General features: G+C 36.9%; 1 protein-coding gene across 2 annotated transcripts; it reads left to right on the forward strand.

The window, feature by feature from the left end:
- The first annotated feature begins 1,783 nt into the window (after positions 1–1,783).
- Positions 1,784–21,332, forward strand: LOC136052470 (alpha-amylase 1B-like). 2 transcript variants are annotated; one of them, XM_065742643.1, is made up of 6 exons: positions 1,784–1,949; positions 2,380–2,513; positions 2,601–2,723; positions 2,834–2,933; positions 7,356–7,437; positions 20,267–21,332. In XM_065742643.1, exons 2-5 carry the CDS (start codon positions 2,500–2,502, stop codon positions 7,425–7,427), a joined length of 309 nt encoding a protein of 102 aa, XP_065598715.1. In that variant the 5' UTR covers positions 1,784–1,949; positions 2,380–2,499; the 3' UTR covers positions 7,428–7,437; positions 20,267–21,332. The 2 variants fall into 2 exon arrangements, with proteins under 2 accessions (XP_065598715.1, XP_065598724.1); XM_065742652.1 differs by lacking the exon at positions 20,267–21,332 and adding an exon at positions 15,624–17,454.
- The last annotated feature ends 1,573 nt before the right edge of the window (positions 21,333–22,905 follow it).

Genomic DNA, 22,905 nt, shown 5'->3' on the forward strand with positions numbered 1-22,905 from the left:
TGTTTGACACTGTCTGATGGATGGGAACTTTGGTTTGGGTCAGTGATGTATTGGTGTCTACTGTAAGTACTGGCGCAATTTCAAGAGGGAATAATAAAGGATTTCAATATTTCAGGTAAGATGATGCTCAGTTCATTTTCCCAAAACTATACACTGGTTCCACAAATGAACTTATCCACTTTCTAACAGCAAGGGGATGGAGATGCTTACACCTTCTGATTGTCAAGTTAGAACAAACCCATCACAAATAAACACACATGACCAAGATTGACTGAATGTCTGAGGTCAATTTTTACAGCACCATTCTCTGCTGAGTTACTTGTATTGATGTAATGGCATGTAATTCAGCTGTTGGAGAAGTCTCACAGTGTGTTGTGTGAAACATCTCCTGCTGACTTCAGTAGCTGATCAGGTACCAGAGTTCAAACTTGGATGAATCCTAAAGAGCTAGGTGCCTCTGAGTTCTGCTGAATTCACTCCATCTCTGATAGTTACAAGACTTCCAGTTCCCTTCCAGTAATCCCTTTCCATTCCTTTTCCAGAGTCCCCTCTTTGAGGTCCATGTGTCACATTTTGAATATCTTTTGATAACTTTTATCTTTGTTTATATGACTGGAAAGAATACAGACACAAATTTGACTGAACTGCTCACTAAGCACTTGGTTCATGTTAAGATATGAACACTGTGAGAATGTATTTTATCTGCAGTCATGTGGCAATTCAGGAAAAGCAAAATGAAACTACGATACTCAGCTAGCTAGTCAAACAGTAACTGACACTGTTCATCTTTGAGAAATCTGTCAGCTGTGCAAGGAGATTTGCCATCTTGCAGGAGTATAAATGGCTAGTATATATAGCTGTAAATGGAAAGAACGTGGCCTCATGCTGCAGGTAACATGCAAATCCTTCCCACTGCTGTAGGGCTTTGCTGAGCACTGTATGACCTCAACACACAGGCTGGGGAACATCTAGTGTACACCTCCTTAAATAATTGTTCAAAAATCTACCTGGAATTTCAGTGGTGGCACATGTCATACTGGAAGTGGAGAAATTGAAAATTATGGAGGCATGTATCAGGTAGCAGCATTTTGAATTTTTTCTGTTCTTAAACTTGATGAGAGTGAAGCCCAAGAAAGAGTACTTTTATCTCAGACATTGAATGCTTAGTCAGCTTACAGGGAAGCAGAGTCATAGGCTTCTCTGCTGTGCAGTACTGTAGACACGAAGAAATCATGAACTCTTTCATGAGGGCACATGAACGAGTGCAGTTGAACTGATGAGCCCAAGTCTCTCAGTTCTGCCAACAAACACATTCTTACAGCTTGTAAAATCAGCTGCACTTGGTAAGAAAACCCTGGAAAGGGGTAAGGACACACTGCTGAAGAGCAGTGCAGGATGCTACCCTGGTTGCGTTGGTTAGTAAGTTTAGATGTGGAATGGGTGACAGTTCTTGCATCAAGGTTTCAGCTCAGCATTCATCCCCTTTACCACGATGCACCTTCTTGGTTCCCATCTTCAGCCTTCACAGCAACAAGATAAGGAAGGGATACTCGCTGAGAGAGAACCGTTTTACACGCAGATGAAATCTGTGAAATCTGAAAACTATACTTTTCCTTATTTTTGCTTATACCTTTTCTTCTTCATTTTCTATACTTTTGTTTTCCTCTTTTAATCTTTTTTGTCTTCTGTTTCTTCCTTTTTCGTTTTTAATTACACAGGTCCGGGATTGTAAGTTGAGCAGCCTTCTTGATCTGGCTCTGGGGAACGACTATGTACGCACAAAGGTTGCAGACTACATGAATCACCTCATTGATATTGGTGTAGCGGGGTTCCGGATTGATGCTGCCAAGCACATGTGGCCTGGAGACATAAGAGCGTTTCTGGACAAGTTGCACAATTTAAATACTCAGTGGTTTTCTGCAGGAACAAAGCCTTTCATTGTCCAGGAGGTAATCTCCATCTTTTTTTTCTTTCTGCAGCATTATGTGCGCTTATCCTGTTTTTCCTTACTCCTTCTGAGGAAAGGAAGTAATGACGTGCTTGTTCCTGCACACCAAGAAAGACTGAGCTTGTCAGTCCAGTGGGCCAGTGACAACTGCCCATCAGAACTGCAAAGTATTTTGAAATCTTTATGGGGATTTCTACCATTTGTCTAACTAGGAGGTGGTATGCTGCAATTCAGGACAACAGCAAAGCCACACGTGGTCACATAGTTTCAGCGTGTATTATTATTCCCTATTTGGTTGATATACCTGGTAGACGTCAATGTGCTTGTCTATGCTTTTTTCTTGATGAGATGCCAGAAGTAATGATGATGACTGTTCACTGCATTACTTATTGACTGTGTTAAATAGAAGAGCTGATTTTTTCCCATACCAGGTAATAGACTTAGGGGGAGAGCCAATCACGGGCAGTCAGTACTTTGGAAATGGCTGAGTGACGGAATTCAAGTACGGTGCAAAACTGGGGACAGTGATCCGCAAGTGGAATGGAGAGAAGATGGCCTACTTAAAGTAAGGGCAAACACCCTGCAGCTGATGTAGGATAAGCTGGATGCATGTCATGACGGGGTAGAATCAAGTCCTTGTGTTTTTGGCTAGGAACTGGGGAGAAAGCTGGGGCTTTGTGCCTTCTGACAGAGCCCTGGTCTTCGTGGATAATCACGACAACCAGCGAGGGCACGGGGCTGGTGGAGCTTCCATTCTTACCTTCTGGGATGCCAGGTAAGGAACCCTGTTGTCTGGATGATGACACTCATCATTCTGATATTTGGTCTGTGTGTTCCTTGGTGTTGTTTCTCTTGCCACGATCCGCTTTGCTTTTTGTCCAACAGGCTTTATAAAATGGCAGTTGGTTTCATGCTTGCTCATCCATATGGGTTCACACGGGTTATGTCAAGTTACCGTTGGCCAAGATATTTTGTAAACGGAGCGGTGAGTTTGTAGCACTGAAGATTCTGGTTTGTTAAACCTACATAAATGATTTCTCTGTCCTCTGCTGGATCTAGCAGATGGACAGCTGAAGCCACATTTAACTTCTACTTCTGGAAAGTCTTACTCATCCCTGTACGGCAACACCTGAGATTCTTTCTTGGTGTTTGGGGTTTTTAGTAACAAGAAATACTTAGAATAGGCTTTTAGAGTGGAATGTTATGAAATAGATGTATGCCAAATATACACACCTCTTCATATGCCATGTTGTAGACCAAGGACTGTCTTAACTCTTGAGATTATAACTTTTTTTGTTAGGAGACTGTATTGATTCCTTAAAATCAAAATCTTTCTCAGACACAGATTCAACAACCTTGAAAATAAAGAAATTATGTACAAAATCTTAGCTCTATCAAGGAAATCTCTTTGTCTGCAGAATTCTTTCACCAACAGTGCAGTGTCACAGGAACTTACCTCCAAAACTGGGAGTCCATTTTCATAAACTCAGTATGAAACTGTCCTGAAAGAAAGCTAAGTTAATGAGTTCAGTCTTCAGTACAGTGTTCAACGCAGATAAGATTTTTCTGTGTATCTCCTCAGTACTAACAGATTTCTAAAGGTTCTCAAATCTAGAATACTGACAACAACATTGATTTTATACCAGATAAAACTCTTTACAGAGGAGTAGAAAAGAGCGAAGCCCTGTGAAACCCACCGCTTCTTTACAGGGTCTTCACTTCTGATGTGCTACTGGTCTGGATGGATAACACTCTTGTTGTTATCAAAAATTTGATTTCAATAATAGTAAGTGACTTACTTAATTGTCAGGGAATGTCAGGGATTGGAAGGGACCTTGAAAGGTCAACTAGTTCAATTGCCCTGCTGGAGCAGGAACACCTAGCCTACCTGAGGTCACACAGGAATGCATCCAGGCGGGTTTTGAATGTCTCCAGAGAAGATGACCCAACACCCTTTCTGGGCAGCCCGTTTTAGTGTTCTGTTACCCTCACAGTGAGGAATTTTTTTCTCATATTTATGTGCAACCTCCTATGTTCCAGTTTGCACCCACTGCCCTTTGTTGTGTCATTGGATGTCACTGAGAAGAGCCTGGCTCCATCCTCCTGACACTCATCCCTTACATATTTGTAAACAATAATGAGGTCACCCCTCAGTCTCCTCCAAGCTAAGGAGACCCAGCTCCTTCAGCCTTTCCATCTAAGGGAGATGCTCTCTTCTGCTTATCTTCACAGCTCTGCTCTGGACTCTCTAAAGTTCACTGTCCTTCTTGAAGTGAAGGGCCCAGAACTGGACACAACATTCCAGATGCGATCTTACTAGAGCTGAGTAGAGGGGGAGGAGAACCTCTCTGGACCTACTAGCCACACCCCTTTCTAATACACCCCAGGATGCCACTGGCCTTCTTGGACAGGAGGGCACAGTGCTGGCTCATGGTCATCCTGCTGTCCACCGGGACCCCTAAGGTCCCTTTCCCCTATGCTACTCTCCAACAGGTCAATTCCCAACCTATACTGGTACCTGGGGTTCTTTTGCTAGATGCAAGAGTCTTCCTACTTAGAAAGGCATCTCTTTCTTACAATATGGCATCTCACAATGATCCTTCTAAATAAAAGCCTTAGGTATCTGTTTCTTTCAGTGGCAGGTTATACAACTGTATTGTTGAAAGACTGTTGATATGGTTTATGACATTCAAATACAGGCTTTAATACTTTTTTTCTGTGAACGATTTGCAGGAGGGTAATACCATCACATTTTATATACCATGGCTTTTCAGGAATTCTTGCCATCACAGTGAAGGAAAAAAATAGCTGCAGAAAGAAACAGACTGGTAAACCTTATTAGAACCACAAGATGGCAATACTGTTTTAGATATAAAGCTTACTGAACCAGAACATCAATATTATAACCATTCGTAATACAGGGAATGCATAGCACTTTTTGACGACTACTGTGCAAGATGTGATTTTCAAGGAAGATAATCACAAGTTAACAGTGTCCACAGGCTTTGTTTCAATTTTGCTTTCAACAAGTACTGTATAACAGGATCTTGTTCAGTGTTGTGTTTGAAACACCAATGGAACTATGGTGCTGGATTTCAGCACAAACCCCATAAAAAATAAGAATGAACATGCCACAATGAATGAATATACTGCACAATTTTTTTCTCTTTTGTGTACTTTGTTTCTAGAGAAGTTTGATGCATTTGAATAGTACCTGACAGCTGTTTTTGTTGATTAGCTATCCCGTTAATATTTCTAGTCTCCTGACAACAGAAAGCAGATGCAGAAAGTGGTTGTAGTATTATTTTATCGTTATAAAAGGTGTCACATCAAAAGACGTCATTCAGAGCAAGCAGATCAAATAATACTATATACTCCAGGGTAAACATTGCATTTTCATTTCTGAGGCACTGCATAGCTGTGTTATAAATTACTTACTTAATGATATTATCTGTTTAAAAATGAAAGAAACCTCATACCAAACCAAACTGCTTATGCTGCAGCAGCTTAGAGAAGGCAGGTGGTGAGCTTTACTAGTAATGAGAGTAAGAGCTAGAGGGTCCCACAGCCAGGCAGAGGTTCACCAAAGGCATATGAGCATACAGAGAAATGTGCATAAACACACACATGCATTCTCACAGAACACTTAACAGGAATGTTGGAAAAGTATCAGGAAACTCTATTCTAGGAACATATGAAATGATAACACCTTAAAACAACATTCCATGATTTATCATAATAAGCCATATCTTCTGCAGGTCAGGATACAAAAAAAAGACCACTGACTCAGTGGAGATCTGGAGGCTCAGAACATGAAAGGACTTCCCATAATGAAATATATCTTCCTCTGCAAAGACTATGTGCCAGACTGCATATATAAATCTTGAAAAACACAGGAGGAAACACACTAAAGATAATCACATCTGATACAATGAATGATATTTATCTCTGCACTGCAACATTACCCAATTATCCTAAAAATCAGAATCTCTGCTGCAATTATGGTAGCACTGACATTGTGGGATAAAAGCATAAATAAATAACAAGGTGACCCATAGACTAATATGCTCCCAAGTTCAAAAGTATTTTCAAGTATATATTTTAAGATTACATGCCATTAAAATAAAAAATTAATAGACAGAGGCAACAAAAAGCAACATACTTCATTTCACATTAAATACATCTAGATGACTTGTCATGCTGCCATACCTTATCAGAGGATGACAGCTACAGGACCAGAAGACAACAGCTGTGCTGTATCTTACCTTCTCTGTGAGCACTGAGTTTGCTGTTCCAAAGCAGAAGTGTGATCCATCTTGCCTAATATTCTGTCTCTGAAAGTGGGCAGCTACTACAGAAAGTAAGTGCAAGAAAAAGATGTAAGGAAATATTATGAGATAATTTCATATGTGAGAAATTCCTTGGGTAAAAACAGTAGCAGATTTATGCCTCTTAAGCATGAGGGTTTCTAGCTTTTTCATTTTAATCCTACCATATAATACAGATCATTCCTTCACAGTGTTTTCAGGCTGGAGACTCCTTACTACAGCAACAAACTCTCAAGAGTTTTTATTTGCTGTTACAGAGCAACATTGTCTAATGCGTTTGTTTTATTTTTGCATTTGAGAGGGCAGAAGACACTCGTTCTTCAAGAAGATAGGCAGGGGAGAATGAAGGGAGACTGAAAGGAAGGTCAGATTGTCTTTGCTTTTCCAAGTCTTTCATGTTCTGGAGAGTCAAACAGATGGGCTGAAAAATGGATGAGTTTGTGTGTTACTCTGTGCATACTCTTCAGATGACATTAAGCTCAAAGATAGTGGAGGAGCTAATAGCTTTAAATTCTTCCATATTTAAAAAATCAGTATTCAAAGAAGTTTTCCAGCAAGTCATGTAGCGAGCTGAGGATTTCAGGATGTATCCATCATCTTAACGTAGCAGTGTCATTTTAGGAAGACCAATCTTTTGCAAAGACTTTTTCTGGCAACTTTGACATCCCATAATCTGATCTTAACTACCCTACAGTGAACAAGATGCACAAATGTAAAGAACGGATAATACAGTATGGAGGAAATAAGGATTTTTAAATTGAGGTTTCTGTTGCACTGAGGTCAGTAGAGGGGGCTGAGTTAGTTATTAAAATGTATCACTGCTTGCAGCTTCATAGCACCACCAGAAAGCTAGAACAACCTTAGGACCACAAGACAGATCTAACAGAGAAAGTAACATGCTTCTTCTGGGTACTGAGATATGGAAGAGGGCTGTCCTGTGCATTCAGCATGCCATAGCTACTACTCACAGGCTAGTACTGGAAGTGGAACTGGTTACTTTGTTTTCTGTCCACAGTTAGCCTACAAAGTAATTAATGCAGAAAAGACCAATGGACTACAATATTATGTTTATTTTTCAGGACAAGTCCTGTCCATCCAAAACTAATCTTGATAACACTTGTGAAGACAACCAATTTGCACCAAGAGTCTAAGCTATTCACAGTAAGTGCTTAATGGCTGAAATAGCTGCTGAATTATGCCCTCTGAACATGTTTCTATGAATTAGTTTATTCATTTTAGCACAATATGGCTCAACTTACCTATATCTCTACATATATTTTGTAAAAGTTTTTTTTTTTCCAGCTTTTTACAAGAATGTGAAAGGTCTGCAGTTTTGTCAGAGTCTTCGGCCTGCTATTCAGATCTATTTCCTTTTTTACAAAGATGGTGACGTTTTTGAAAGTTTTCCTAGCAAAAGAAAGGCAGTCTTGTGTACAAAGCGGTCAGACGTGCTTTTTCGACTGAATTCAACATGTGTAGCGGGGTCACAATACTCTTCCAAATACAACAATCCCCTTCCAATGTCTTATCAAAGTCAGTCTCTTTAAATTTGCTGGGATTGCAATATTTGGAATATCCTTTCTGCCTATGTCCTTCTGCACCATAGTATTTAAAACAATTTTAACCATATGTTTGTTTCCACCCCTCTCCCTTGATATCTCCCCCCAAATCAAAATGGTAGGAACTGCTAGAACTAGAAAAGGGAAGAATAAATGATACTGATTAGCAAGAAGTGGTGAACTGTTCAGGATCTACTGAATAGCACATCTAACTTTAACCTATAAAAAGAAAGCACACACATGATAACTGTTCTCACTTTTTACTCCTCTTCCTCACCATTCCTGTTCCTCCCACATAACCAGAACTAAATCCATTCTAGGAATAAAGACAGATCCTTTAGGGACTTCAGTGCAATTCAGCTTCTCATTTGGCCTTATCTTTATCTTCACTTCTCTTGCACTCCTTTTCAGAAAGCTCAGAATCCAGTATAAGAAATTAATTTTCAAAATCCCTCCGTGAAGATTTAAAAAAGAAGTTCAAAGCTCTAACATCAGCAAACTTGATGAAAACAGAAAAGGTCTTATTTTTGTCATTCCTATTAAATATTCAATAGATAATTCTCTTGTAATTTGAACATGTTTGCATGAGAAATGACGTAGTAAGCAGAAAATCTAATTATATAAAAGAAAACACGGTATTATAAATTTATTTTCTCAACATGCTATTGAAGTTCTGACCAGAAGAGTAAAAGTCAGATGGGTAAGTGATTAGATTTCCCAGCTCTATGAACATCTAGTACTTACAATGAACAGCCCTGCAAAGGGAAAGCAGCTTCAAAATTGTAATGCGCATTTGCAAAATGCGTAGTCCAGAGAGCACTTCAGACAAAACTCTCTAGGGGCTATTTTTGTGCTTATAGGCTTTCAGCTGAATATCTAAGTCAGAAGAATGGAAGATAACATTTATCAGAAAGATTTTGAGGAGCATAGATACTTTTAAGCTCAATCTTAATGGCTGCTTCTAGAAACTTTATGGAAACAGAGAAATCTGCCATAGTGGCTTTACCATTCTGTTTAATAAAACAAAAATGTCATCACTTCAGACTTAGGCTAAGGGAGATAGCTTTAAATCTGTTAGGCATGTTTAAAGCATCAAAGAGATTTGATATTAGAGCCCTCTTCCTTTTCGTTCTGTAAAAGAAATGTGTTATCTTCTTTCAAGAGGAAGTGTAGTTCTAGAAATTCACATTAATCATATAATATTAATTTGTCCATGTTCTTTGTCAGAGGAGCTCTCTAAACCCTTCTAGCTTTTGTTAATCATGAACAGAGGAATCCTTAGATTAGACTTACAAAATATTTTTGATAAAATTTGCCTTTACAGAAGAAAGAGGAAAAAAAAGAAAGACAATTTATATGAATATGAAAGCTGTTTTCCTTCTTATTTTTTCTAAGACTTGGATCTATGGCTGTACAAGTACTGGAAAAGATACACAGTGCCAGCATTGGATTGTTTCCCACAGAAAATAGGTTATTGAGAATATTTCAATTGTGGAATGGTAGTGTAGTATAACTACTTTTGTCTGTAGTCTCATGCAGAGAAAGCATGAGAAAATACTTCTTTCATAATCAAAACAAATTCTCGTAAAAATTTTATAAGCCAGGAAAACACAGATGGTCGAAGGCATGTTTTAGATCACTATTATAGTTTTATTTGCTTAGGAAGACTTTTCCAATTCAAGTCCTGAAAAGTTTCTCTTAGAACTCCAACTGAAAATGGGAAACAAATTGTGTAGTATTTCTCTATAAAAGCACTCTCAGTCACATATAAGTACTTGTCCAACTAAAAATGAGCTTGGAAGTACTGCAGAAAAACCAAAGTATCCATACCTGCTTCATCTACTTTCTTCTGTAATATACTGCTGTTTCACTATGCAAGGCCAAAGTGCAAATCACTGAAGTCAATTTATATTAAAGCATAATCAACATGGTAGATAAGCATGTAATTGAGGGTCATTTGTTTTAAAGATTCTTCAGCTTTATGTACAAAATTAATTTCTGTGAATAAGTAAGGGTGACAAAACTGAGCTGCTAAATCCAGGTTTTCACATCTAAGACTCAGCCAGCAAGTTACATTATCACTGTTTAAAATTTCACTGTGGTCTGAATTTAGAGAAGACCTGATCTTTCATTTTGATCTTTTTGTCTTTGGGACTCTCCCACCTGACCTACACTTTGACACCTATTTGCATCTCTGAATCACTGCTTTAGCCATGTGTCTTCCTGGACACAGCTGAGACACACTACCACTTGTCACTGTTACTATCTAATTGAACATCAGTGTGCTCTGGATAAAACCTCATACCGCTCTGGATAAGACCTCAAAATCTTTTTAACCAATCTTTAGAACTTAAGCTTTTTAGCTTATCAGAAATGATTTTACTTCACAAAACGCTATAAAAGAAACAAAGCAGAGAAATAATGGACCCCAAATGTATCACTGATTCTGCTACTTATCAGGTAAGACATTCAAGGGATACTTTCAAGGCAAAAAAGTAATATGTTCCACCAGTGCTGAAGCTTTCAGGCCTCAGTATCTGAAACAGAAACACTACTTGACCATAGAGCTTAGAAAGCTTTGGTAGTGTCTCTGTTACTGTTTTACAAAAGCACACTTGAATACACACATACTGCATGAAGTGAAATACCCTATGAAGGATACTGATCCCACTGAGTAGTTGCTGCCCTGCTTTTCACAGCTTTAGAAACTGGAATTAGCCTTTCTAACTAACACACAGAGTTCCAAAAAGAAATCTCTTTACCTTACCTCTACATCGACTCCTAGAAAGCAGACAAACAGAACAAACTCCATACCCTACATGGTCAGCAATTGACACAATCTCATGTTAACCAATTTCCTGAGGTTTTCTTTTTTTTTATCTGAGAGGCAGTACAGATGTATGTCTGGGAATGATAAATGCATAGTATTCCGAATAAGTCTCATGCATACGCTGCAGCAAGATCAAACATTTCCTGTTATTGAAAGTATTGCAAAATCTAGCAATATGATAAAGGCTGGTTGCAAAACCTTATGGAAAAATAAAGATCACAAGATGGCCAAAACTTCCTATAAGTGCACATTATTGGACATACTTAAAATCTTCTACCTCCAACTTGCTAAAAGCAGTGTTAATGCAACTCTCCAGGAGGGACTAATGTGATAACATCTCTTCTTCCTATTCACCTTGGTATTTCCATGTAGCCCTGATCCAGACTCTTTAACTGGGTTATTGTGAAGAACTCAGCAAAAGAAGTTGCCTCAATTTTTACAGACAATATATCTTCACCAGAAATTGATTCTTCTCACTTTAGTGTGAAGTGTCCCAGAAATGTGTTCTTCAGCTCAACACCATACTGCCTACATACTCCCAGGGTGCAAAGTGCTGTGCTGGTACTGATGCTGACATATTTTCTTACCTACTCTTTCTTTATAGGGACAAGACATAAATATTGCTTGATATACCTCATTTGTTTAACAAGCTGAAATCTGAGTGTTTGTTTTCACACACAACATTAAGTGTTGAACATAGTCTGCAAATATCTTAAGCCTTATGTTAATGTGTGGTTAAAATTGGCTAAGATTAGAACAAGGTGGCTAATCATATAATTATTCACAAGTGCTTGTGAATGAATTTTCTTTAGATGAAGTTTGCAGTCATTCTGTGCTTGTTTCTATCTGAGAGTTGTTTGATGCTCTTTCCTACTACTTGTGGAGAATGCCCATTTCAGTAGTCTAAATAGAGATTCATGGGTGACCACCTTGTGAGGGAAAGGATGAGGAAAAACAAAGCCCACATCGAAGCAGCTCACAGGTAAACAAAACAGCATGAACTGGAGATCACACTAAAGGTGAAACAACTTTAAAACACATGTGGAGAAACATTTGACATTGAATAAACCTGAGCATAAATGCTATTTTTATATGAGCATCTCTTTATCAAAAGTAGGAATCTAAGAAATTATTGATCATGAATTGTCTGTTTGGGGAAGTAAAGGAACTTTCTCTTCAAGCTTTTCATCAGTAACTTACAGTGCTTATGCATTTTCTTAAGTGCCTGTCTTTTCTAAGACATCTAACTAGAACCAAAGAAACATGCAAAAATATGTAAAGCTGTAAAATGACATTCATTTTAAACTGAAAATAGAGTCAAAGGCAAAAATATCTTGAAATGTGGATAGTTTTTACTTTAATATTTAACTGTCACTTTAGATGAGTGCCCACAGAACTCTCTGGCCCTTTACAGATAGAGATTATTAAAATTAATGCAGTCGACCTACTGACAAACATTTAAAAAAAAAGCCATCAGAATGCTTCACTTATTTATAAGTGAAGATACGTATAAGACATTATGTTGTATATATATTTAAAACAAATTTTTAAAATAGTAGAAAATCCACATATTGTGTATCAGTCCTTGAAGCTTTGACTAATGCCCAAATTACTATGCTCCTTAATTATTGTAGCCTCAGAACAGCACAGATCAATACTGTGGTGATCACCTCTACTCAGTAACTAGGTCACAAACTCATTTACTATTCTGGGAAAGAATTTGCATGGCAGACATTTTCATTCATCTATTATTTCTGTTGTGTGGAAAGCACATGAAAATCCTGCTTACATCAACAGTACAACATCTGAACTCTGATGCACTGTAGCAGCTTGAAATGAATGAGGAATTAGTAAGCTAAAATCACTTGGTATTTAATACACTCGTTGTCCCCTCTAGGTTATGTATCAAATATGATAAGCAAAGCAAGTGAGAATTTTGCAACCTATAAAATAGTTTCTTTACATATTTTAGGGATAGTCTGGGTTGTCGCGTTCTTTAAACACTATATAATTATCTGTAGCAAAGGATGAAATAACTTCTGTCTTCCTAACTTCTCACATCATTGTTCTTAAGACAGAACTAGCAGGGATACTACCTGATACAGCGGTAGTTCTGAAAAAAAAAAAAAAAAAAAAAAGTACTTTAAATACCACGTTTGCTCAAAACACCAACAGCACCGCATGCATTTCTGTTTCAGCTACTTATCTTGAAAGATAATCTTTCATCTGACTATTTGAGAGGTAAAAAAAAAAATGTTACCAGCAGCAGTAAAGTTAGTAATGGTTTAATGTTAGTAATAAGTTAGTAATAAGTTTAATTAAGTTTAAAAATGCCATTTCAAAGTCAGTGGTTACGTTTACAAGCAGAAAGCTACAGCTGAACCAGAATATATATTCTGCTAAGGATTTTAAGCTTACAAAGACATATTTTTCCCCTTGGTGGAGTTAAACCTGCAAATTAATGGTGAAAAACTTACAAAGATTTTTATAGAAAGCAAGTATTTAATTTATTAATATACTACTTTTCGTCACATAATTTTCAAAATATTTTTTTTTTCTAAAAATCAAAATAGAACAGAATGAAACACATAAAGTATTTCATTTGCCAGTACATCTCTGTTGTTCTTAATTGTATCATTGATTTAATCTTCAAAAAAGCTATGCAGCTGGTGTATCTATCTAAAATTTAAATTATTTTCAGAAAAACAACAACTAAAACAACATTCCAGGCTTTAAGTAAATATACCTTAAGAAAAACAGAATTTACTCTTACCTTTTGCCTTCCACATACACATTAGCTTCCGGAGTGCTGCAAACTTTTGGATTCCTTTTTGATAGGCTGTAGTATTTCTTGCTGGGCTAATATATATATATATATATATATATATATATATATATATTCTTCATGAATTGGATATACATTTTCACATATGTGAAAACTGAACAGAAAGTTTTGAAAATCCCACAATTATGTCATGTAGATTACTTTGGATCAGATCCTTATTCTTTCAGAACAGGAATGAAAATCCACAGCTATGTTGGGAATCTAGCATAACAGGGTTATACTAGATGCTGAGTCTAAAATACCCACTGCACTGGCAAAATACCTGCAAGACTTTGAAATGATGGCAGTTGTCATATATCTGAAAACTTTCACTGAGCATATCTCAACTTGAACAGACAAAAATTTCTGTTTCATCACATTTCTCATTTACCTAGCTTACAGGCATATGAAAATGAAAAACAAAATAGAGCTTTTGACCCAAATGACTTCATCACCATCTTAGGTGACAATCACGTTCTGAGTGGCCTTTCCTACATAGTACTCTCAGTTTTTTTATTTTTTTTTCCCCAGCCTACTTAGAAGTTGGTTTAATATCTTCATTGTTTCAAATCCAGACTTAGTGAAAGTCAGTATTTTTCTTTATTTGCCATATCTTCAGTAGGAATGTATGTAGGATAACCAAATTTCAGCTGGCAAAACACCTGCTGATTTTATGTCCTGTGTCAACTTGAGAGAACATCATCATCACAAACTTTCAGACAGACCTTGATTTCTCCTTTTTTTTCATTGTTTTGTTGATGACCAGGCTTTTATGTCTCATGTAAATACCCTTAAAAAGATTTATTATTAGAAGCCATAATGAGAATATAAAATTAAGATTGCATAGATTTTTAGTCTTAGGTATTTCCTGAGATGAAAAATCTAAGGCATAGAGTTTGAACAATGAAAGACGCATTTGTTTACTTATCCAGTGACATCCAGCATAGACACAATAAATTTACCATATATATTCAAAATTATTCACATTTTTCAGTGAATAGTACAACATAATGTATTAGCTTGAACACTACAGCATTTATTTCAGATAATTAACTGCCAAGAAGAGTCCTTCACCACAGCAGCCAATTCCTTGTAAGAAAATTGTAAGAAAATGTGGAAGGATAGTGCAGCACAGTCTGCCAGAATCTTTTGGTAAGTCTTCAATATGAGTATGTGTTTTTATTATGGTGTTTCTTAAAGGAGGAAACTCAATCCAAATCAAAACATGAGCACATTAACTTTACATTAACTTTTCCAAACTCATGTAACACATTAGCTTGTTGTAATATTTTAATTGTCAGTATTTACTGTGATGCTGAGTGGTTCTACTACATTTGTATCTTTTATGCTACCATGTGTGTAATATTTTGGTTTCTTAAAATGTGAAAAGAACTGCAAGGAATGCGATCTGGAGAAGTGCAAAGAAGTATTGGCTGAGTGAAGGTGAGTCGAGTATCTATATACGAAAAAAAAGTAAGAAATGGACTTTAAAAAAAAAGGAAATGTATTTTTTCTTCAAAGCTGATAAGAGTGAACTTAATCTTACACATTATGTCTGAACAGGTAGAAGTTAAACAGAAACACATTATTAGATAATTAAAAAGTTATTAAAGTGAAAAGCAGGCAGTGTTAGAAAAATATGTATTTTTTGGGAGAAAGAGTAGAAAAAGACAAAAAAATTGGTAGATAAACACAACTAAAATCAATTTACATATTAAGAAGTTGAGTGTTTTAATTTAGCTTTAAAAGGCTGATCAAAAATGTCTTCAAAGGAGATAAATTCTTTCTCTTCAACTAGCAGCCAAATTGAAAGAGTCAGTGAGGACTTAGTGACAAAGGATAAGAAACCACAGATTTATTAAAATCAACGTTTTCCTTCTGATTTTGTGAGTTAGAAGTAAAAATGAAATGTGCTAGGAATTGTATTTCTACTGAAGCTGAAATTTGGAAAGGTTTCAGGTAGAAGTATATATCTGTTCATTTTTGTTAAGATATGCAATAAGAGACTGACTGTTCACCTCATGGACTCCTGAATTCACATTGACTACTTTTCAAAATATGTAGTTTAAAAATACAGTTTTATATTACTTAAAACTGTACTTAATTTGCTTTTCTTATTTTTTTAATTCTCAAGGTCATTTAGACTCCCAGACATAGACATACACACATACATATTCTGCTGCTTAAAGTTAATTTACTTTTGTTGATTATTCAGCAGTGGAAGTCATGTACTTCTCCCAGTGGCATCATTACCATGAATTAATAGCGCTGTTCAGTGTTATTTTTATTGGAAAGAATGACTTTCAACTATTATGTCTCAGCTGGAGCAATCATACAGTATCTTAGGTTATCTTATTCATTCTACATATTAAAAATAACTTGAGCGCTAACCTTAACTGGATGAATATTGTAGGTTATAATAAGAAGACATAATGAAACCCTATTTCTTCAGACGTCTCCAAATCTGGGTTTAATTAAACTCACTTTTTTGTTGTTGTTATTAATTCTGATCAAGTTTTGTGAATCTGTCTTAAAGAAAATCTGAAGAGGAGACATTTCTCTGTCCTAGAGGCTCAATTCTGCATTCATTACTTGTGTGATTTCTGTAGTATTCTACCAGAAATTTCAGTGTACAGAGGGACTGGGCCTTGGCAAGGAACATATAAAGACAAATCAATCTACCTTTCCTGAGAATCCAGTAACAAGGAGTAAGAACACAGTGACTACTGGAGAAAAAAACAAGGCATAATATGGGCGTGGGGAAGACCATCATAACCAAGTTCTCCCAAAGCTACCTGACTGGCTATGTCTCACCCAAAAAGACCACTGCAGCCATATGCATCAGATTAGCCCAAGGCTGGTGTCCATGATGTCTGAATGGAGAGAAGCTGCCTGGCTGCCATACCATCTGGTGTCAGGATGGCAAAGCTATCTGGTTTATTCTTGGCTTTCACTAATTGCTGTCTATATGATCAAGGAAAAATATTTAGGAGGAAAACAGTGATACAAAGGAAGTCATGGCAGCCCATTACATTTGTTTGTGGCACTTAATGGGTGGCTGGGTCTGATTTCTGTCCTCTGCATGGGACAGTATTTGCGCTGACAACCCCTTGCCCATTAGCTGAAATGGCTTCTTTCTGACTGGCTCCTGTAGCAATGTATTCTCAGTTCTGTGCCTGTTGTAAGAGTCACCGTGACAAAAGCCACATGAATGCAATCAACAATCAGGAGAAAAGCAAAACAAGGAAGTTTCTCAATGGAATAAAATCTAGCATTTGTTTTTCACCTTACTGTTAGGCTCTTCTTTTTATAAAGCTATCAGAAGTTTAAACAGGGAGGAAAATTGCTCACAAATCCAATAAAATTTGGAATCCGCAGCTACCAGCTATACCAGGGGATTTCCGTCCAATATATTTGCCAACAAATCAATAACAAGAGTAAATCCTTCTACACTAAGGGCAATCAAATGCTCACTAACAGGTGCCATCACCTAAATGAATATAATCCTCCTACTGCTCTGTATGTGTCAAAGTTAATACCAAAGGAAGCTTATGCTTCACATGTGATAAGCTGAAGGATATTTCTTAATAATGGTTTAAATAAAAGGAAATTATGTGGAGATTTTGAATTAAATGATCAGGAACTGAAGTCCCTTCTTGATATGCTGTGTTTTCTTATCCCAAAGAGAACAGCAGTCCATCAGGACGTAATGCTAAGCCTGAAATGAATTCATAAATGCTTTTAATTTGGAGGCCATCAACAAAAAAGTGACTTTTTTTTGTTTTGTCAGGATATTTATCTGATATCTACTTGTGACTAAAGGTTACCAACACACTCTGCACAGGATCTTTAACATTCAGCTGTTTCTTTTTCGACTCACCTCTGACTGGCAATTATAGTGTCAAATACAGTTCATGAAACTTTCTGATGTACCCTAATGTTCCTTGCTACCATCTATCCAAAGTGGCTTGATCTTTTATACAAATGATTCCCTCCTAAGACTAAATATTCACCAGTTGGTGACTCAGATTAAAAGTGGATCAGTCATGAGATAATCCATAGATAGAAAAGAAGCCCACAACTCCCCTCACCTCCCCCCCCCAAAAAAAAAAAAAAAATTCTGACCACAACAGAGTTTTCATTCTGTAAGAAAAAAATGGCATCAGAGATCCTTTCTCCAGGTCCTGCCCATTTTCAAACTCTACTGCATACCACCACCATCTGCCTCTGATGTCATGGACCAACCTTATCAAACAGGAAGCATTACTTTCAGAGCACCCTCTATGCAATCTTCTTGTTTAAGGTGAAAGTCACTTTTTTATTCTTAATTCGAAAACATCTATTAATGAAAGTATTCTAAGTACTGGGAACAGATAGTCAGGCCTCCTGATCTCTAGTTTAATATCCAGATTTCTTCATCCTGTCCATGACAGACAATATAAGGTCTTTAGAAAACAAATAATTGAAGAAAATAGTACTAGTAAACACCTCATTGCATCTCCTTTCTGATGCAATATGATAAAGCTTTAATTTCTTTCCCTTTGTGATATCTTTCTGAAAACCCAATTTATTTTGACCTTAATTCCTGCAACAGAACATCAAAGGGAGGCCTTTTAGCAACACCCAGATTTGAGTTTATGATTCATGTATTTGGGGAACGTTTCACTCAGGGCAGGGTGACTCGAATACTCCAGGTTACCCTGCCTGGATTCAAGAGTGTACAAGAGAATATTCAGGATTTTACAGAGGTGTGTGAAAAATCGGCTGTATGCTAGCTGATTTAATAAGGTAAGTGGCAGAAAGGAATGAAACATGAAACATTGCAGCTTGACAGAATCAGCAGCATTCTTTTTCTAACTAGGTATTATTATGATGGTGATTATCAAAATCAGTATTTTATAATTAGCAGAAGGAAATTTGAGATGCCAGTCCAATGAGTCACAAGTTCAAACAGTGAGTGTTTTAAATATATGTACAAAATATAGCAGTAACAAGCTGCTTTTCACAAAATGGTTTGCACCCTAATAATGGCACTCTAAAATTGGTATAGGTTAGATACTTTTACTGAGCAATGCATTAACAATTTGAAAGGTGTTCCCCAGGAAGCCATGAAAGGAGGTATGGAAAAAGAGCTGCTCCTTTGCAGTAATACCTTTCAAAGAAGAAAAAAAAGAATTCTGGTTGCATAAAATGGGACAAATGAAAGGTTTTATACACATATTAGTGAGGACAGCTAATTTGAGACAGAAAATCTGCTATTTAATGAAGAGAACCAAAAGAAAAATCACACTGATTCCAAACTCGGTATAACGCTGTGCAGGTCTCTTAACACCTCAAGGAAGAGAAAAAGCAAAATGGTTAATTTAGTGATGATGAAGACTTTGTATCTGATACCAGTTCTCCTTAAAGCATACATTAATCAGTGTTTCACTTCAACACTAATTTATACCTCTATTCATATCAAATGTCTACATGATTGATAAAAGGCTAGTAAAGAATTGCATGAAAAGCCTTAATACAGGCCTATTAGCACCTCTCTATGAAGTACATCGCAGCGTTCAAGCTAATTACTTCATGCAATTAACCAAAGAAATCTTTTAACTGTATTTTATAGCCTGGTCCTACAAGAGTTATCTGAACTCCTGGCTTAAAAAATATGAGCAGTCTCCTTTGCATCATTAGGATTCACATGCTTAAAATTAGCCATGTGAGTAATTTTTTCTTCTTTGCAGGCTACGGCTTTTGCAGAACTAATGAGACACCAGATGGCTGGATGGCACTGAACTTTAGAAGACGAATAAAGAGTAATCGTGGAAATTATCATCTGATAAATCACATTACAATCCCTAGGAAAATAATGGAAGTGAGCTTGCTTTTTCTTTAAAAAAAAAAAAAAAGTAAGCAGCTGACAGCAGAAACGTGAGCAATAAACAGCAACGAGTGAAATTATAATATGCACATATGTGCTGGAACACAGGGTGACTAGAGTGGGGGTTGAAAATTTGTAACAAAGAGCAATTTCATATCATGTATGCAGCATTAGTAGACATCAGATGCAATACCTCAGAAATCACACTTGAAAAATTAGTCTCGAATGGGTTTGAAATGGGCACTGTCTCGTGGATTTAAAATTGTCTGACAAGCTATAAATGAAGGGTAATGATAGATGGTGAGTTATTGAGCTTAGGGGGAAAAAAAGCAATGCAAATGTTTAAGCATCAGAACATTTTGACTGATGAGAAGCATTTGTGAGAATTATGTGATGTCTCTGAACATGGACCAAGTGTGGTATGGCAGCTACCACCATGATCGGCGAAGAACTTAGGAGAGTGGGCTGAGAGAATAGTCTGACATAGATATTAGAAACTAGAATTAATGAGTAATATTAAAAAGAAAATAGACACGAAGGAAGGCAACCATTTTAAGTTAGGAATAGTCTCCTGGAAGAAAACTTGCACAATCAATAGGGTGGTTTTACAAATTTTTTGATGCCAAGAAACTGTATGGACTTTTAAAGATGGGAAAGGTGAGGTAGGAAGCTTCATTATATAGTACGAAATGGCATGACTTTTATTCTACAGCTCAGTTCCTAGAATAAAAATACCTGGTCACTTTTTGAATGCGTATCATTAAATCTATCTCTGTTTTAGAATTAGTTTTCTTCATCTACTTACTTAAACTACTGGTTGTTGCTACCACATGAGCAAGAAATTAAGCTTTGTGCATTCCACTGGCCATATGTATTCATGTGGCCATCATCCTTTTTCTGCCCCATAGAAATAGCAGGCTGTCTGCCCAGCAAAGGAGCCATCTGTAACCACAAAGGAATTAAGTCAGTAAAGCAGATCAAAGAAAGAACAAGCGTGAACTGATTAGCCATGTCCTAATTTGATAAGTACATTGACCCTTCCATGTGTTTCTTCCTTCACGCTGATAAATAATTGCACTCTGCACCCTCTGTCTTCTTCGTATTATTGTGTTGTCAGCTTGAAAACACCAGTGCTTAAATAAGAAACTAATATTATTAAAACGCACATTGTTGTACATTCCACTGATGTATACTGCTGTGCTTCAGATAGGCGTAGTACGATAACCTTGGTTATGATCTAGCAGAGCCTTCATAACCTAAGGACTTTTCCAAACATAGCAGGGAGCTGTGATTCAAGCCTACAAATGCTGTCAAGGTGATGGCATCTAGGAGTCACAACTACTTCTACAGTTTAAAAATCTGCAGTAAAAACAAATCAATAAACTGACTGAGGCTACTTCTCAGAAAGAAGAAAGAAAAAATACAAAGGTGAAGATTTCACAAGGTAGATTAGTAACCACTACATGGCAGCCTATAGCTATTTTTTATCCTCAGCTGCACTTCCTGAATTCTGCTAGGTAATACTGCAGCATCCTTTATTGATTCAAACACTTTTCATTTCCATTATAATAAGAGAAGTTTGTTCAGACTTAAAATAAGTACAATAGGATCACAGGTTACACTTCCCACTGTAATACTAACTAGATGTTTTTCTTATCGCATTTCAAAAAATAAATTACTTCAATTTCCAATCCATCAGAAGAGTTACAAAAATACAACAGTAGGTTTGAAAAATTACTTTAACTAGTCAAAAATAAAAATTAGTTAATATACCATAAAAACTGAGTTTTGTTGTTTTTTTTTTTTTTGTCCCACTTTACTACATGAGAGTCTGTTATTATTACTAACTAGTATTTTAGCTTTAACAGGGTACTAACACTGGCAGAAGATTAATTTTTCAGTTTCTGAATCCAACCACAAAGAAACTGAATAACAAGCATATTTTCAAATTTTTCCTGCTTCCAGAAAGCTAGATATTTTGACGGAGAGAATGAAGATTTTATTTCCCATCTGTTCTTAAAATGTTCATAGTTTCTCTCATTTTCAAACAGGAAATCTGACTGTTTTTTTTTTTTTTCAAAATCTCTATAAAAATCAGCTACCCTGATCAGAAAAGCTTTTATTCACTAATAATTTGTACAAGTAATGCAAACAGCCAATGGCCTAAAGCTGACAAAGGGCTAGACTCATGAAACTCATCCCAGTCTCCAAATAGGTTTGGTTTTTACTCTGTCACTGTTTTGCTACTTTACTGGGCATAACATGGGGTAGAAGATGATTTCTTACCAGAAGAACACGGCCTGTGGGGGAATTCTTCTCTCTTTGGGGTCATCAGTGGTACTGACACCTCCCATTGAGCACAGAGATGGCAGTGCAGGTTTTGGGATAGCTGTGCCAAACCTGCATACCAAGCACAGGTTTTCTGACACGAGAAACACAATGCTACAGAGAAAGGCAGGATTCTTTTTTTTTTTTTTTTCTGCCAGATATGAACTGTGCCTTCACCATAGCCCACTAATGAATTATTTTTTCCTCACAGTTTGATCCATTGTAATACATTGCTATTATGTATTTTACATTCAGTCCTCCTATTCTATATTTGCTGTCTGTTTCTTCCCTCTTTTTATTGCATTTCTTTCAGTCACTCAGTTAGAGTCTACTAAAGTCAGAAAAGTGCACTTCAATAAATCCCATACAACTGCCCATATCAGACACTTAAGTTTTGCAAGAAGCCTTCTGAATTCAAGAGAACTGTTTTTGGACAGCTCCATCCTGTAGAGCAAATCAATCACTTGTCTTTGGAGCTTCTCTGCTCCTTTGGAATTCCAAAGAAAAAGTTCTCAACTGACATTTACAGGGGCTATCTGAGACTGAGGCAGCCAGAGTAGCCACAAGAGTGCCTTGCACTGGAGCCCAGCAGGATAGGCTATAATGACCTGTTGGGGAAGCAGGAGGTGTACCACCATGCTGTGAAATATCCTGAGGACTTTCTTCATGAAGCATACCTTCAGGCAAGAATGAAGTCACACATCATTTAAATATTGTTTCACGCTTTCTTTTGGGGCTGCCTAATCCATTTCTCTGGTCTGTTCTAATCTGTGTTTCTGAAAATTGGCAAAATAAAAAGAGAGCCCTGAAAAGACCATTCCAGCCTTCTCACAAAGGGCCTGTGCCTTGGAGGTTTTGGATTTGTTCATACACACACACACACACACACACACACCCCTCTTTTATCTTAGTAGGGGTTTGAAAAAGCAGCCAGGAAAAATGTTTCTAACTAGTATCTGATCATTTTAAACAGGATTAGATAGCTTTGTTTTCTTACCTTCATAATTTGGCAGCCATTTTCAAGAAAGAAGTGTGTGTTGATGTAGGACTTGGTAGCACCTTGCTAATAGTCCTGGAGAAGAAAGGAAATTTAATTTCATATCCATAGTGTAATAGGATGCTGAACAACACAAGGACAGTGAAACCTCTACTGCAGGTAACAACAAACCCCAGGTCCTTTACTTGCCAAAGCTTTTGTTTGCTGATTTCATTTTTCCTT

Source organism: Cyrtonyx montezumae, unplaced genomic scaffold (assembly GCF_038088225.1).
Source record: "Cyrtonyx montezumae isolate F1298 unplaced genomic scaffold, pur_monq_1.0 scaffold_1, whole genome shotgun sequence".
Classification (NCBI taxonomy): domain Eukaryota; kingdom Metazoa; phylum Chordata; class Aves; order Galliformes; family Odontophoridae; genus Cyrtonyx; species Cyrtonyx montezumae.